The 16,263-nt window shown below is 44.0% G+C and overlaps 1 protein-coding gene across 4 annotated transcripts in view; it reads right to left on the bottom strand.

Moving 5' to 3' along the window:
- FBXW7 (F-box and WD repeat domain containing 7) overlaps nucleotides 1-16,263 on the bottom strand; it is a 1,850,919-nt gene that overhangs the window by 193,896 nt on the left and 1,640,760 nt on the right. For all 4 annotated transcript variants that reach the window (XM_044062041.1, XM_044062042.1, XM_044062043.1 and 1 more), the window contains one exon: nucleotides 6,280-6,414. In XM_044062041.1, the coding sequence (XP_043917976.1) occupies nucleotides 6,280-6,414 (135 nt within the window). The remainder of the gene's footprint in view (nucleotides 1-6,279; nucleotides 6,415-16,263) is intronic.

The following is a 16,263-nucleotide window of genomic DNA, read 5'->3' on the forward strand; positions in this document are numbered from 1 at the left end:
ACTGCCATGTATTTGGTGAACACCCTGGGTGCTGTGGTGAGACCAATGGACAGAACTTTGAACTGGTAGTGACTGGCTCCCAGCCATAAGCATAAGTACCTTCTTGTTTTCTGTTTATCTTTATGTGACAGTAAGCATCCTGAAGATCAAGCACATCCAGTCGTCCTTGCCCAAGAAAGAGAAAACAGACTGAATCGTGACCATCTAAAACTTGGTATATCAAAATGACTTGTTCAAGTTGCTGAGATCCAAAATTGGTCTCCAGTCCCTTGTTTTCTCTGGCACTAAAAAGAACCTCGAGTAAGTTCCGGATTCTGTCTGGTCTGGTGGGACCTCTTGGATAACTCTTTTTCTAGCAGATTTTGCATTTGAACTACTGCTTCTTCCCTCTGACTGGGTGGAACATTGGGGAGTTTTCTTCAGAGTGGAGGCAGGAGGGAAAAGGGTATTATACAGCCTCTGGAAATAATCCTTTGCACTCAACTATTTTTTATGTCTAGCCAGGCTCTCGGATGCAGGGGATAATTGAACCCTGAGCAGTCGAAAAATGTACACCCACTGAAGACAGGGTCTTTTCATCCTTCTCATACCTGGATAATGTTTCTTTCACCATGGGACTCAACATGGAAGAGCCATCAAAGGGACCACTGATGAATGACGACTTGAAGGGCTCTGCAAAATCACGTGGAGATGCCGAACCCACAGCATTTGAGCTTCCTTCGGCTACATACGAAATCAGCCTCATAGATAAATTTGAAACGGATTGCAGGTTTTCAAACTGAGAAGTCATGGATGCCTGGACCTCTGCAGAAATGGATCCTTAGAGGTATTTGAATGTTCCTTGATCAAATCCCTCTGTAAACTAGTAAAATGCTTCAAACAATTCAGCAACCTTAGGGCAAAGTTGGCTGAGGCAGATACATGCTTCCCATACCTGTCCATTGTTCTAGATTCCCTATTAGTGGGATGAACTCTTTTGGCAAGTTCCTTTATGGTGGCCACCACCATGACCATTACGTCAATGGCATTCCTTTAGCACAAAACTCCTTCCCCCAAACGTGGTGCCAGAATCTTCTGGTATGGGATCAACTATGTCACGTTCGGTCCATACCCGCCAAGAGACTAACTCAATGGGCTCATCGGCATGTGGAGTAACTCGGGAGGTAGATGGGCCAGTACTGAAAGCCTCAAGGAATACTGACTCCTCAGAAAGGGTTGCTGAGGGTCCAACCACCTCTCTGTTTTAGGATTTCAAGGATGTCCCAAAATGAAATGTCTTCTGGAGTTCTGGAGATGATTGTGTGGACCCTTCACCAAAGTCTGAAGCCTCCATGAATGACTAATGTGGAGTCTCCAACTGCTTCCTCTTGCAATTATTCTTCCTAGAGACCTCCTTGGTGGGATGTTCTGGGGAGGTATCAGAAGAAATTGTAATACCCTGCTGGGAAGCCTGGAAATCTCAGACTGGCTGTCCCTGTGGCAAAGAACGATGAGGCTCTAAGCACAGAGGCATCAGGGTAGACGGTTGAGGATCTGAGGGGGTTAGATTAGTCTGTCCTGAAAGAGCAGAAAAAACTCTCAACCACATCAAAGGCCGATCACCCTGGAGAGAAAGAGAGAGAAAGACCTCGGCACCAAGAAGGCAATCCTGTGGACCACTGTCCTCCCCCACTCTGAAGGCAATCTCCCAGAGGAGGAAGCCAGGGTCAAGGCTCAGAGGGGCAGAGATGGCTCTAACAATTTGGAGTCAACTCCAGCCTCTCAGACCCAACAGGGAAGCTTCGGCTCAGAGAGTCAGCTAGATCTGAAGAAATCTGAGCTGGAGTACTCAGCTTCATCTTTGGATCCAAGCTAGATGGACCCAGAAGGCTCGGACCCAAGGGCTCTGAATCAACCAAAGGGATCAGAGGAGAAGTCTGCAGTGGGGGTGTATATCATGGATGGGTCTCCTGACTGGAGGGGGAAGGAGCCAGCACGACACCCAATCTGGATCTGTGCCAAGATGAACTTCCGCATCATTCTTTCCATATCTTCTTCTGTCAGACTTCTGGATGAATAAGTCAAAGCAAGAGAAGGAGACTTTGACCAGTGCTATTCCAAAAAGGTTGAAGGCACCCTGGAAGGCACGGGGTCTATGGAATATCTAGTCCTGTGGAGAATTATAGAACTTAAAGTAGTCTGATCCAAGTGTTTCTTCTTCAAATCCGTGGCTTTTTTCTTTCTCGGATCTGAAGGTGAAGTACTTTGTGGCCTTCTCTGATGCAATTTAGGTTGTTTCTTGGATGGCTCCGAAGCAGAGGTAGATGAAGTAGAATGCTTCGGAGATGAAAGCTTAGTGTCTTTCGATTTAGCTTTGTGGGACTGAGCTCAGATATCGCCTCTCCAAAGGAAGATGGTAATAAGGACTTATTTATTTCCAGTTTGATAACCCGGGGGAGGTCCACTGGGCTCAAGGAGCCCGTTTTCAGTGGAGGCCCGGGAGAAAAGCCCCACATTACATACAAGAAAAATCAAACTTATGAATATTTAAAACAAATGTAGAATTATATACTGAGATGTAGCAAAATACAATTGAAAAAAAATGAATACTCTTCATGACATATGTAGTTGCTTAGAGAGCCATTTGCGCAGCATAAAGTTGAACTGAGGCAGTGGAATAAGCTGACAATTTATTTATCTATTTATTTATTTATTTAAATTTGTTGACCAGGAGTGTCCGACTGGACGTGGGTCCATTTTCAGCGGAGGCCCGGGGAGAAAAGCTCCACAGTAAAATAAACAGACAGTAGTTACATTGGATTACATAGTGATTAACAATTTAACATAGAAATGACAAATATTTAAAAACTATGAAATTGTAAGTCTTCTGTTAGTAGTTGCAAAGACTGAGTATTTGAACGATAGAAGTCTACGTTTAGTAGGATGTGGAAGAAATAAAGGAGAAAAGTGCAATGTGTACGAAGTATACATTCAAGGTTCTGGTGAGAGAAGAGAGGGGCAGGTGAGTAGTAGAGAGGGAGGAGGTTGTTTAGAAGAAAAGGAAATCGGGTGAAAGTAGAGAGAGGCAGTTGTTTAGCAGCAAAAGTGGAGTACACACGTCAGGGATGATTATAGTAGCTAGTTAGCAGAATCTCTTAGCATGAATCTTATATGTAGGTAGAAAGGAAAGAACATTTCCAGATAGGGAGAGAGAGTAGAGTTACAAAAATATGCACAGCATTTACATTATATACATTCAAGGTTTTGATGTTATATTACGTTAGATTCAGAGAGGGGAAGCTGTAGAGAAAAAAACAGCAAGGTGTAGAGGTACATGTGGAAGTACATGTACAGGAGGCAATTAGCAGAATAGAGGCACTAGCAGGATTAAGTAGGTAGGGTGCAATTACATTTCCAATTATGGGAGAGGTAGGAATGGAGCTGGGATTTCAATATTAGTTTATTTTTCCTTTCAACTATAATTCTAGAGTTGAAATCATGGCATACAGAGCAACCCTCCTGTAAATGTTGGGACCCTAGGCAATAAACACAATGTGTGGGCATCGGATAATGGTAGTTTGTGCCCACACTTGGCATGGTAAATCCAGAAGGGCCTTTCTCCACCATTATGGAAGAAACTACAGTCGGTCAAAGGTTAAGTAACACAGATTTATAATATTTTATATACAAAAAAAAAAAAAAAATATATATATATATATATATATATATATTATATACAAAAAAAAAAAATATATATATATATATATATATAATATATATGATTAACAATGGTAAATGAGTACTACACGAAAGTGTAGAAATGTAAGAGACAGAAAATTAATATTTACTGAAGACTGAAAAGAGAAGTGGAATTACCAACAACTATGGTAATCGCAGAACTACGAACTCGTATGAGGGTAAAGTTTAGAAATGTAAAAAGAACATTACAATATAGAAAAGATATACAGTTTTAGGAGACTTTAAAGAAGAAAAACTTTCACTTATCTTAGAAAGCTTAAAAACTAGGCCAACCACATCTTTCGTGAAAAGCAGAAAATGAGATCTGAGGTAGCTTAGTGTTGGTGTATTATGGGTAAAGGGAGAAGCTAGAGAACTTTTTGTTTACCACAAGCTTTGGTAATGGCAGAGTCGGATCGGATCCGAACCCATCAGCTGAGGACAGAATGAAAACTGACATCAGAATTAGATAGTTTTCAGCACTGATGTAAATGTTAACTGTACAAAAAATGTTATAGCCAATGTAATGTGCGATTTAACCCTAACAAAACTAAATCATGTGTTAGACTACAATGAATCAAACAAGCAGCACTGCTTTGTGTGTACTTTTCAAGATCCAGTAGTATACTGAAAAAAATAATTTCTGTTACAGCAACTAGCAGTTCATTCTGGATGTCAGAGAACAGAAATGCTGAGGGTTGGTTCCAATAAAATATTTGCCAGTGCCAATGTCTTCAGCAGTCTCTGCACCACACAATCCACATCAAATTTGGAAAGGTTCCTAGAGGATATCTGGATGATGGAGCTGGAGAAGCTGACATTTGTTGTAGTGGAGATCTCAAGGTAGGAGATACCGGCTCCAATGCAGGGGACCTGCTCTGTACTTGCATAACCAATGGCTTCGAAATCGGTGGAACTGAGGTTGAGGATCTCTCGGATCAGATTTCTTTACTTACTGTCGGAGACATTCTCGGTGCCTTTTTTAACGGCTCCGACTTTTCCAAAGTAGAGGATCTCTTGGAGGATTTTGACTTAACCAATGATGGTGACTTAGCCTTTTCTTGAGTGCTTTGACCTTTCTCAATGGCTTCTGCAAATGAAGACTTTACCAAGCCTTTTAAACTTAACTTATTTTTTTCTTTCATGGTGGACTCTTGCGCTGAAAGAATGACATATAGCACAAGAGTCATGCAAATGGATTTTTCCCAAGCAATACACACACACTGTGTGTCCATTGGTTAAGGACATCTTTTGCCCACACTTTGGGCATTTTTTTAAAACCCGAAGGTTTAGACTCTCTTGTTTGTTTTGACATTTTAAGTTTTAAAGTAATCAAAACACAGCTCTCTAATTTAAACAAGCCCAATATACTGATAAGATTATCAAGATATGCACTGAAGGCAGAACCCCCCCCCCCCACACCCCCAATAACAAAACCTTCGGACTTAATTTAAACAGGCTTTGCTAGAAAAATTAGAACACAGCACACTATAACAAAGTCTATCCTAAATATAAGATCCGACAAAAAGGATTGCAACACTCATGTATAAATGTATAACTATGCTAAACAACAACTAACTGTAAGTTACAGAAGTCAAAATACCATGCTACCAATGTTTAACTTAGAAAATAAGGTATTAAATTTGCTAACTACGTGGGATAGGGTAAGAGAAGGTCCAACAAACAGACTAAAAGAGAACTAAACCTCTTATCTTAAACTAAATGGAAAAAAAGCAAAGAAATGCACACTCTTTAGCACGACGAAAAAAACAGTACTATCTACTGCTATAAACTAAGTATCGTTGAAGAGAATAACAACAGATATTTTTCACTTAGCCTGAGCTAGGAGAAAAACACCCGATCTGTTTCCATGCCAAACGAGATCTGAGGACACTAAAGCATCATGGAATAGGAAATTAGCCTCGAGCTAGTTGAAGACCTCAAACTTGTCAAGTACGGCCAACTCGGAGCAGAGGATCAGCTCCGAACCCCATCAGTTAATGAATACGAGATAGGACAACTTCATATCAACTATTTTCAAGTGCAGTATGTGATCTCTGTTAAACAGTAACCAAGTACCTAATGTTACATCATCTAGTTACTTAATTTGTGTGGTTGTTAAGCAGTGTGCTGTGCATATAGAAGTGGCATTACGCTGCCAATTTCATAAGCAAACGTAAAAGGCTTTGCTTGGTATACAAACTTTTTGAGTACTTTGCTCTGAATTCACAAGTGCACATCAGGCACATTCAGAGATTACATTTCATTTCCAATTTTACAACACATTTTATATTGTTAACAGCAATTTTTAATTTACAAGTTTCACACGCATTCCATTTTCATTCTACTTTAAAGGTTCAGAGCACAGCAGGAGTAGCACATTCCAGAGTGTGCTGTACCACACTTCACAGGTACAGCGGCAGATCCAAGTTGGAGCAGTATCTTGTGACATGACACATTGCCCCTTATTTCTTAAATAACAAGAACGTTAAGCTAATTAGAAAAAAGTCAGGTAAAACATATGATTTTAAAAGCGGCACCATGTGTTAAGTATTTCCTTACCTCTTTTGGGAGAAGGGAGATAAAATCTCTTTGGAACTGAGGTTCTATCACTTGCATCATATGTTTGACTTGCGTGGGTTCACAGCTGTCAATAAGTTCATCTAACGCAAGAAGCTTCTCTGGCCCACTCCAGCTCTGTAATATAAATAATAATGCAACTTGACAGTTGGCTTATCAGTACAGACAGAAAAAAAAATCATAGTATTATAACCCAGAAGAAAAAAAACAGAGTAGGTTAACTTTTTCCTTAACAGACTAAGTAAAACACTGGTAGTAGGAAAACCCCCGAAAGTTATGTACTAACCGTAACAACAGATCATAGGAGATTACTAGGCTAATGGCCCTGGGGCCCTTACACACTTAGCCAAGAGTTTATCCCCAAAAAAGAAAGCTCAATCAGAACCTGTCACCCCTATCAATGAGGGACACGGGTGGGAACCCCTTGGACAAATTTGGGGTTCCCATCCATTCATCAAGGTTGCGCTTGAAGAGGATCAGCGACGTACTTTGTTTGACATGTATGGGGAGTCTATTCCAGAGAAGGGACAGCCTCTGGGAGACAAACCTGTCTCTCCAGCAGGTTTTATTAAAGTTGCATATTAGATTTAGGCCTTTCAAATGGGTAATGTGCAAGGAGTTAGACTTATGTATATGGAGAATCTCTAGCAGGGCAGGGCACGGTCAGATATTATGTTGAAGGTGAGAAACATATCACCTCGGAGCAATTTGTACGATACCAAGTAGACTGACAATGATTTAAGCCTGTCCACATACAACAGGTGCTGGAAGCCATAGATTCTCCTTGTGAGGCATTTCTGGGGCCTTTCTAGATGGTGCAGGTGTTTGGAGAGGTACATACCAAACAGGGCATTGTACTGAATTACTGGCCGAATGAGGGAGGAGTACAGAGAGGTAAATAACCTCTGTTTTTCTGGATGCAATCCATTTACTTATGAGATGAACCAAGTAAAAGGCTTTTCTGACCCCTGCCGCTACATGATGGTCGAATGTGAGATTACTGTCAACCTGTGTACCCAGGTCTCTCACCACAGGTTGTGTGCTTAGGGAGTTGCTGCTGATGTGGTAAACAGTAGGAGCCAAGTTTTTGCCAAATAGTCTGATAATACATGTTTTTGCATTTAACATAAGGCTATGACTTTGGCACCAGTCATTTGTTGCTGTGAGACCCTCTTGTAGTATGTTATCATCATTTGGGGAGTCAATGACAGCACCCAACTTACAGTTGTCCACATATTTGGTCAACCACAGGCCTCTTGTCTTTGCCTGGACCTCTGAAAAGTAGATGCCAAACAGTAGGGGTCCCAGGACAGATACCTGGGGAACACCACTAGTGACATGTCTGCTGTCAGAAGTAGAGGCACCTATTTTGACCTTGTGGGAATTACTGGTGAAACAGCTGACAACCCACCTGATGAGATAGAGATTTATGCCAACCTGTTAGCTTTTCAATGATGCCCGAGTGGGGGCTTGTGTCAAAGGCTTTGGCCAAGTCAAGGTAAGCTGTATGCACTGACTTTCCCTCATCCAGGGCCTTGGTGACAGTCTCAAAAAAAAAAGTCAACCAGGTTAGGCAAGATCTGCCCTTGATGAAACTGAACTGGGTGGGGTCAAGTGCTTGGAGATTGCCTACGTCCTTGTTTATGAGGTCCATAATAATACGCCCCATGGCTTTACAGATCAGATTTGTCAAGCTAATGAGGTGATAGTTTCCAGGGTTAGTAGTGGCACCGCGTTTGTGCAAGGGGGTGACAATGGCAGTTCTCCACTCTGCTGGAATGAAGCCTGTACTTAGGCTATGGTTTTATAGGGTGCTCAATGGTGAGGCTAGCTCTTGCTGGAGATAATGCAAAATACAGCCCAGGATACTATCAGGTCCCATGGAAGCTGTGTTCTTTGCCTTGGATAGGGCCTTTAACACTTGATCTAAGGAGATGTAAGATGTGGGACAAGTATTGGGGGATGTCGAATGGGCCTTGGGGGGGGGGCAGGGGAGTGAAGTTTGCACTGAACCCATCTGCTAGCAGGTAGGCTAGTCAACAGGATCAATGTAAGTGGTACTAAGAAGGAAGTTTTTCCAGTTGGGAATTTGTGCCTTTGTACCCGTGGACAACAGTTTCTTCCTTTTGTTGTAAAGCCTGTTAATAAATGACATAGGCCACAGACTCAGTGAGCCAATAAACCACAGCCCATAAGGCAAACCAACATACATAGCCGGCCTTAGGCATAGGCCAACTAGGCAGCCGCCTAGGGCGCCACTCTAGTAGGGGCAATTTTCCAGTATTTATTTGGTGTAGGTAGACTAGGATGGGGGCACTGGGTGGTGTCGTGGGGGCACCATAGAGCCCTTTTGCCTAGGGCACCAGTTGGCATAAGGCCGCTCCTGCCAACATAACCAACACACTAGTCATAGGTGACTCTATAGTCAGGAACACTGATGTCCCAACTCACCAGGCTAAACAAGAAGGTTACTGTCAGCTGCCTGTCAGATGCCAGAATCCGCCACATAACCCATGATCTCAGGTCACTCCACAAGTACAAATATGACTCTGTCATTGTCCATGTTGGTGTGAACGATCTGAGACGTACTTCCCTGGACTACATGAAAAGAGACATGGAAGAGCTCTCCGATCTTGTACCCCAGGCAGGTATGGCCCTAGCCCTGAGTAGCATCCTGCCATTGCCCAGAATGATACCGCAGTACAAGGACAAAATGATTGACTTCAACAACTGGCTAAGCTTCTGGTGTCATTCTAAGGGGATCCAGTATCTGTCTGCCTGAAACGACATGGTCGACAGACCACAATGCTTTGCCAGAGATGGCCTACACCTGTCGCCCCTGGGATACAGGACACTGGCTAAGGCTCTTGCCGACCCTATAGTGCCATATTTGGGCAAGGTTCAAATGACAAATTCACCACCGCAATAGGAACAGGCAAGCAAAAAATGAGGGTAATGCAACTCAATGCTAGAAGTCTAAATCTCAAAAATGCACTCACTCGAGGCACTCCTTAAAATGGAGAACATCAATATCTGTGCAGTGACTAAGACCTGGTTCAAGGATCTAGAGAGCACCCCTGCATTACCAGGCTATAACTCATACCACACTTTTCTGCCATCTAACCTGGACCAGAACACCAAAGGTGGAGGTGAGTCCATATTCATTAAGGATATCCACACCTCCAGGCTAGTTGCACAGCATAATGTATCCGAAGTTATCCAAATGCAACTAACTCTGGGCAAAACTGCAATCCAAATTGTAGCTTGCTACAGATCCCCCACCATGCCCCAGGATTCCAACTCCTCTTTTCTTGACATACTGGCAAATGTTAGGGTTCAACCAAACACCCTAATAATGGGCAATTTCAACTACCCCACCATTAACTGGAAAAATTACTCATGTACCAACTCCTTCGCTCAACGCTTTCTGGAATTCATAAATTCCAATGCCCTGGATCAACTTATCCACACACCTACTAGCGGCAACAATATCCTAGACCTAGTCATTACCAACATGAGTGACCGGTGTTCCACACCTGAAATCAACTCCTCGTTGGTCAAATCCGACCATAAGCTAATCACCCTAGATATCCGCATCCCATCCCCACCCAGCATTAAGGAAACCACAGTAAAAAAATTATCCAAAGCTAAATTCATGCTTCTTAAGACAGAAGTGGCAAACTTCATGACACCCATGCAGATGGACAATACAATTATGACGGCTGAATCCTACACAAATGCACTCTAAGCACTTACACGAGTGCATGGATCATGCTATCCCAAACAGAACCAAGATGCTATCCTCCAGAAAAAGGAAGCCAATCTGGTGTTCCCCTGCCATAAACAAACTGGAAGGAAGAAACTGTTGCAAAGAGAGTAAAATCCCATGAGTGGAGGAACTCCCTGGTCAGCCTCAGTAAGAAGCTGAGATCTCTTATAAGATCCTCCAAACCTAGCTATGAAAACAAAATCACCACTGATTCTAAGGGCAACCACAAAGCATTCTATAGCTATGTCAAGAATCTCAAAGGCAATACCCAGATCTGCTCTGAGTTACAGCACAACAGCATGAAAATTACAGAACCAACTGATATTGCCAACATCCTGGCAGATAGGTTCAGTGCTAACCTTACCCCCCTCTCACCCCCTAAAGGGCCCATATCTATACTGGAAGAATGCAGAGTCACTGTAATCAGATCTATGCAGGTAAAAGCTGCACTCTCTAAAACCAAAAACACAGCATCCATGTGACTGGACAACATCCCAGGCTGCGTTTTACACGAACTTCAGAACGAACTGGCTCTCCACCTACGCACCATGTTCAATCATAGTCTCACATCAGACTTTGTGCCCACTGAATGGCGCACAGCAAGTTACCCCACTCCACAAAGGGGGAGGCACCACTGATTTCGGGAATTATCACCCTGACGAGCCTGGTCTGCAAGGCCATGGAACGTATCATCATGGTAAAAGACACTGGTAACCTCCAAACTCTGGAACCCACCCAGTTCGGGTTTGTGAAAGGCAGATCATGCCTTCTGAACTTTATCAACTTCTTTGAGGCAGTCACCAAAGCCGTAGACGAGGGTAAGGTGGTTCTCTTAGCCTATCTTGACCTCTCCAAGGATTTCGACACCATCCCCCATTCTGGAATTATAGCTAAACTCACTAAACTAGGTATAAATCCCAACGTCAAAAGATGGGTTGCCAACTGGCTCACTGACAACCCACACTGTAAAAGTTGCAGACTCCAAATCTGACTTCAAACTAGTGACAAGTGGAGTACCATAGGGTTCAGTCCTGGGACCTCTCATGTTTGGTATCTATTTCTCTGAAGTACAGGCTAACACAAAAGGCCTCTGGCTAACGAAGTTTGCAGATGACTGCAAATTGGGAGCCATAGTCGAGTCCCCAAATGCTGTGCACATCCTACAGAACGGCCTCACTGAGACAGATGCCTGGTGTCAGAGGCATGGCCTCAAGCTCAATGCCAAAAAGTGCACTGTCACCCCCCTTCGGTAAAAACTCTGCACCCATGAACTACCACATAAACGTCAGTCTACTTACCGCCAAATGTCTGATAAGAGACCTTGGGACCCAGGTGGACAGTAGTCTCTCCTTTGATGATCACATCGCCACAGTAGTCAAGAAATCATTCTATGTGGCACACCTCATCACAAAAGGGTTCTCATCCAGGAAAAAAAAGAGGTCATTGTTCCCCTCTACTCTGCACTCAGACTAATTATAGAGTACAACACCCCTTTTGGAATGCACCTCACAAGACATCTGCAGCAGCTGGAAAGGCCACAGAAGTACCGCACAAAGAGGATTACTGGCCTCAAACAGATGCCCTACACTGACCGCCTCAAAAACCTCCAGCTTTATCCTATAGCATATCGTCTACTCCGAGGAGATCTCTGCCCAACATATAAAGCTATGTTAAACCCAGAGCTGTTGGACATGCTACACCTAAAGAAATCCTAATCCCTCCAAGTTACACGCTCTAGGGACCTAAACCTGGTAACCACAATAAACAAGATATGCTGGAGGGATAGATTCCTGTCCCAGAGACTTCCTATACTCTGGAACAAGCTACCCATCTATGTCAAGCAAAGTTCCTCATTAGCACTCCAAGAAAAATCTTGATGAGTGGATGGGAAATAGGAAATGCACCCTGGGGATCACTTCTGTGGCTCTGCTCGACAGGGACACAGGAAATTAATTTTCTTGGGTGGCATAAGTCAGGGAACCTTGTTGGCTAGGCTTACTTGGGCCCTTGGGCCGATAGCCTAGTACCTACCTATGAATAGAGAATGTCCTCCAGATAGGTTTCCGTTTTCTTGATGAGCAGGTTTTAGTTCTGTTGGGTATGGCTGAATCTGTGCAGTTGTACAGGCATTTGTACACTGCACTGGCGCACTTCCGAGTTGTCTGTCTCCATCTGGTTCAACCTGTGGGACTTCGAACTAACATCGGCCAATTCAAAATTCTTTAGCCTGCTTGGATCTGCCTCCATTACCCACAACCCCCCATTTCTCCATCAAACCCCAGATCGAGTTTGCCCTATGAGATCAACCTAACGATATAACATACACAACTGAAAATACATCTCCCACCACTTGGGATAAGACAACAAAGGCGAAAGCAAGACTCCAAAAAGTGAAATAAACAACCATCAAAGTCCAGTCATCACAGAAGGAAAGACTTGCCATATCAACATTAAGGGGGGAGAGGGGCAGGAGGCTGAACCAGATGTGGAAAGACGACACAAATCTATTGTTATGGTGAACACACAGCTTTCAGATCCGATTTTGTCTGCTCTGTTTGGCTTCAACCTGTGGGACAAAGTCCCCAGCCACGAACATTCCTCAGGAAGAACTAAGGAAGGATAATCTGTAATACAGTGGAGCCAAAAGAAGCCCTGAATCTAAATGAGATGTCCAGCCTATAATGTGACACAAAGGTATAGTGATGCAACCAAGTGGCAGCAGCACAAATCTCATCCACAGGAACTCTACAAAGGAAACCCGTAGAAGTAGCTATGGTCAGCCTAAAGGTCATTCAAGCTTGTGTACAAGGGTTTTCTTAAGAAATATGCAAACAAAATACAGTCCGATAGCCACTTGCATAAAGTCACTTTAGGCACAGGTGACACCAGCCTGGATTTTGGACAGATAAGAAACAGCTGGCTCAACTTCTTTACCTTTTGTTGAAAAAGATACAGGGAAATGAATGGAACTGTTACGGTTATTCTTGGAAGCCACCTTAGACAAAAAAGGAGGATTGGTATGAAGAGAACCCTGTCTTTGTGGAACACCAAATAAGGAGGTGAAGAATCAAGCACTTGCAACTCTAAAACCTGTCTTGTGGAAGTAACCAGCACCAAAAACAAAATCTTCCAGTCTGAAGAAGTTGAGAGTCCAAAAGGAGGATCAGCTAGAACATACAGAACAAAGGGTAGATCTCAGGGAGGGTCCAGATCCTGTACTGAGGGAAGATGGAGAAAAGTATCTGGGAAAGGTCTTGGAAATCTTGAGGAAAGCCAAAGGCACACAGAAACAGCTGCTAATTGTACTTTGACAGTAGAAAAGCTACAACTTGAACTAAACAACTCAGCTACAAAACCCAAGGTGGACTAGAAAGGGCCAGAAAAGGGGTAGGGACCCCGAGCCTCAGCTCACACAACAAAACATTTTCCACGCACTAGTATATACTTTTATAGCAGATTCTTTTTTAAAGGAAGACGAAATATGAACAACCTTTTGTGAAAGTTTGAGATTCGATTCCTAGCCACCAAGGGAACTAATGGAACCATGCAGGCAACTTAAGAGACTGAAGACTGGGGGGAATCCAATACCCAAGTAGGGTATTTCAGAAGAGTTCAAAGGAAGGGGAACCACACCCATGGAGACCAAAACGAAGCAATGAGGATCACTATGACACCATAGCAGACTACTTTCTGCAGAAACGTTACCATCAAAGGAACTGGATGACAAGCATAAAGTAGTCTTGGAGAATCTGCAGTGACAGTGGCTGAAGAAAAAGGAATTACAAATGGTCTGCCTTCAGTTACAAAGTGAGACTAACCACTATTAAATTTGTTCGTGGCACACCTTCGTTAACCATAGAGTGGTATCCAAGGGATGTGTCAGGAGGGACCACTGAACAACCACAATCCACTGTTGGGTCCTCATGTGGTATCTGGCTAAGGGAACCAGTCCTATCGACACTGCCACATGACCAAGAAATTTCATAAGTGCGTGAGCCTGTGGTTTCAGAGTTGCAAGCACAGACAGGGCCTGAGCCCGAAGGCCGAGTACTTTGGAGCTCAGGAGCCTAGAAATTTGATGGATCATGTCTGAATGGCACCCTATGAACTCTAAAGCTTGCACAAAGTTGAAGGCTCGATTCTGGATAGTTTACTGGAATGCCTAAGCTGAAGTAAGGAGTCCCAGGCCAAGATCCACGAAGCCCTTATGAGGTGGCGAGAAGCCAATTGTCCCAGTCCATTAAGACTTAAAAAAAACCCCTGCAGCCACAGCTTGGCTGCGACCACTGCCATGCACTTGCTAAACACCCAGTTGCTGTGCCGAGAGCAAATGGCAGGGCCCTGAACTGGCAATGACGGACTCCCAGTCAGAAGAGAATAAACCTCCAAGAATGCCAATCTTTCTTGATGTGATGGCAAGCTTCCATGAGGTCTATCAACAAAGTACAGTTGTGGACACTTACCATAAATGTAGATGCTTGGGTGTATTCACTGTTGCAGTCATCACATTTGAGTTATCCCTGCCAGGGTAGCCTGCAGCCAGTCCGAACATCAGAGGCTTAGTACTTCTGCATCAGTTGCTGTTGCTGGAGGACTAAGGTTGTCAGTAGTATAAAGTAAGGCAGCCGATGACATTACATCAGTTTTTCTTGCCCCAACCTATCAAGAGCCCCCAAAGTAGGAGGCCAGGTTCTGGTGGAAGAACCCCACCAGTAGAAAATGTTGTTGTTGTTGTATCTTTCGGCTTTTCCCGGTTAGGGGTCGCCACAGCGGGACTCCGGTCCACTAATGATTGGCAGTAGATTTTTACGTACCGAGTTGCCAGCCCTGACGCACAACCTTCAATGAAGGTATGCCCATTCACGCACGTCTCCACACAGAAGACGCTTTAGCTGAGAATCGAACAGGACAACGTTTTACCGTGAGGCGACAATGCTACCGCAGCACCACCTCCGCAGTCTCTCACCAATAGAAAATAAATACCAATATGTCCCTTGTAAGGAAAGAAAGAGAATAAGGGGGGTGGAGGGAGGGAAACCAGGACTGCAACAGTGAATACACTCGAACATCTACATTTATGGTAACTGTACACAGCTGTACTATGTTCTTCGTGTTTTACTGTTGCAGTCATCACATTTGGGTTGATTCCCAAAGCTGAGGAAATGGTTGGAGGCAGTCAAGGAAACTAGGGTCTGGCTAAGATGCCCTGCAAGACTGCAGAGGCAAACCTTGCCCTGGATTTGGAGAAGAGAGGCAGGTGGTAATGCTTGGTAAAGGTGTGAACAGATGTCCAGGTGGCAGCCTCCAGGATGTCCTTGGTGGGGACTCCTCTTAGGAAAGCTACAGAAGTGGAGGCTGCTCCGGTGGAGTGTGTCCTGACCCCCTTGGGGGGAGGCTTTCCATGCTGTTTGTAGCAGAAATGGATGCAGTGTGCTATCCATTTAGAAATGGTTTGGTTGGAGATGGCTTTGCCTTCTGCCCCTGTAGCAAAGCTAACAACTGATCAGACTTTCTGAAGGATTTAGTCCTGTCCAGATAGAATCTGAGCTGTCTGTGCACATCTACAGAGTGAAGAATCCTTTCCCCCTTGTTTTGGGGATTAGGAAAGAAGGTGGGCAAATGAATGGATTGGTTGAGAGCCACACTGGACACCACCTTGGGCATGAAGGATGGGTTAGTTCTGAGGGATACCCTGTCTGCATGGAAGATGATGAAGGGTTCCACAGCTACAGCTATGAGTGCTTGGAGCTCAGAGACTCTTCTGGCTGAAGTGTTGGCCAGAAGGAAAGCTGTCTTCCAGGAGAGAAATTTTAGCTCTGCAGAAGAAGCTGGTTCAAAAGGGGTCAGGGTGAGCTTTTCCAAGACAAAGTTAAGGTCCAAAGCTGGTGTTGGTGCCCTTCTGGGGGCCTCAAGTTGCTAGCCATTCTGAGGAACTGTTTGATCAAAGGGTGTGAGAAAAGGGGCTGCTCAGTGAGAAAATGAGCATAAATAGCAGGGGTACGAATTTTAATAGAGGAGAAAGAGACCAATGTGTAGTGGGGTCAGCTAAGTAATTCAGGATGAAAGGGGTGGAGGGCTGTGCCGTATTGGCTCCCTTAGTCTGGATCTAGGTGCAGAACCTTTTCCATTTATCTGCATAAGACTTTCTGGTGCTAGGACGTCTGGCATCACGGATAACATCCAGAGCCTGTTTACTG

This window comes from Protopterus annectens, chromosome 2.part1 (genome assembly GCF_019279795.1).
Source record: "Protopterus annectens isolate FY-2018-M chromosome 2.part1, PAN1.0, whole genome shotgun sequence".
Lineage (NCBI taxonomy): Eukaryota > Metazoa > Chordata > Ceratodontiformes > Protopteridae > Protopterus > Protopterus annectens.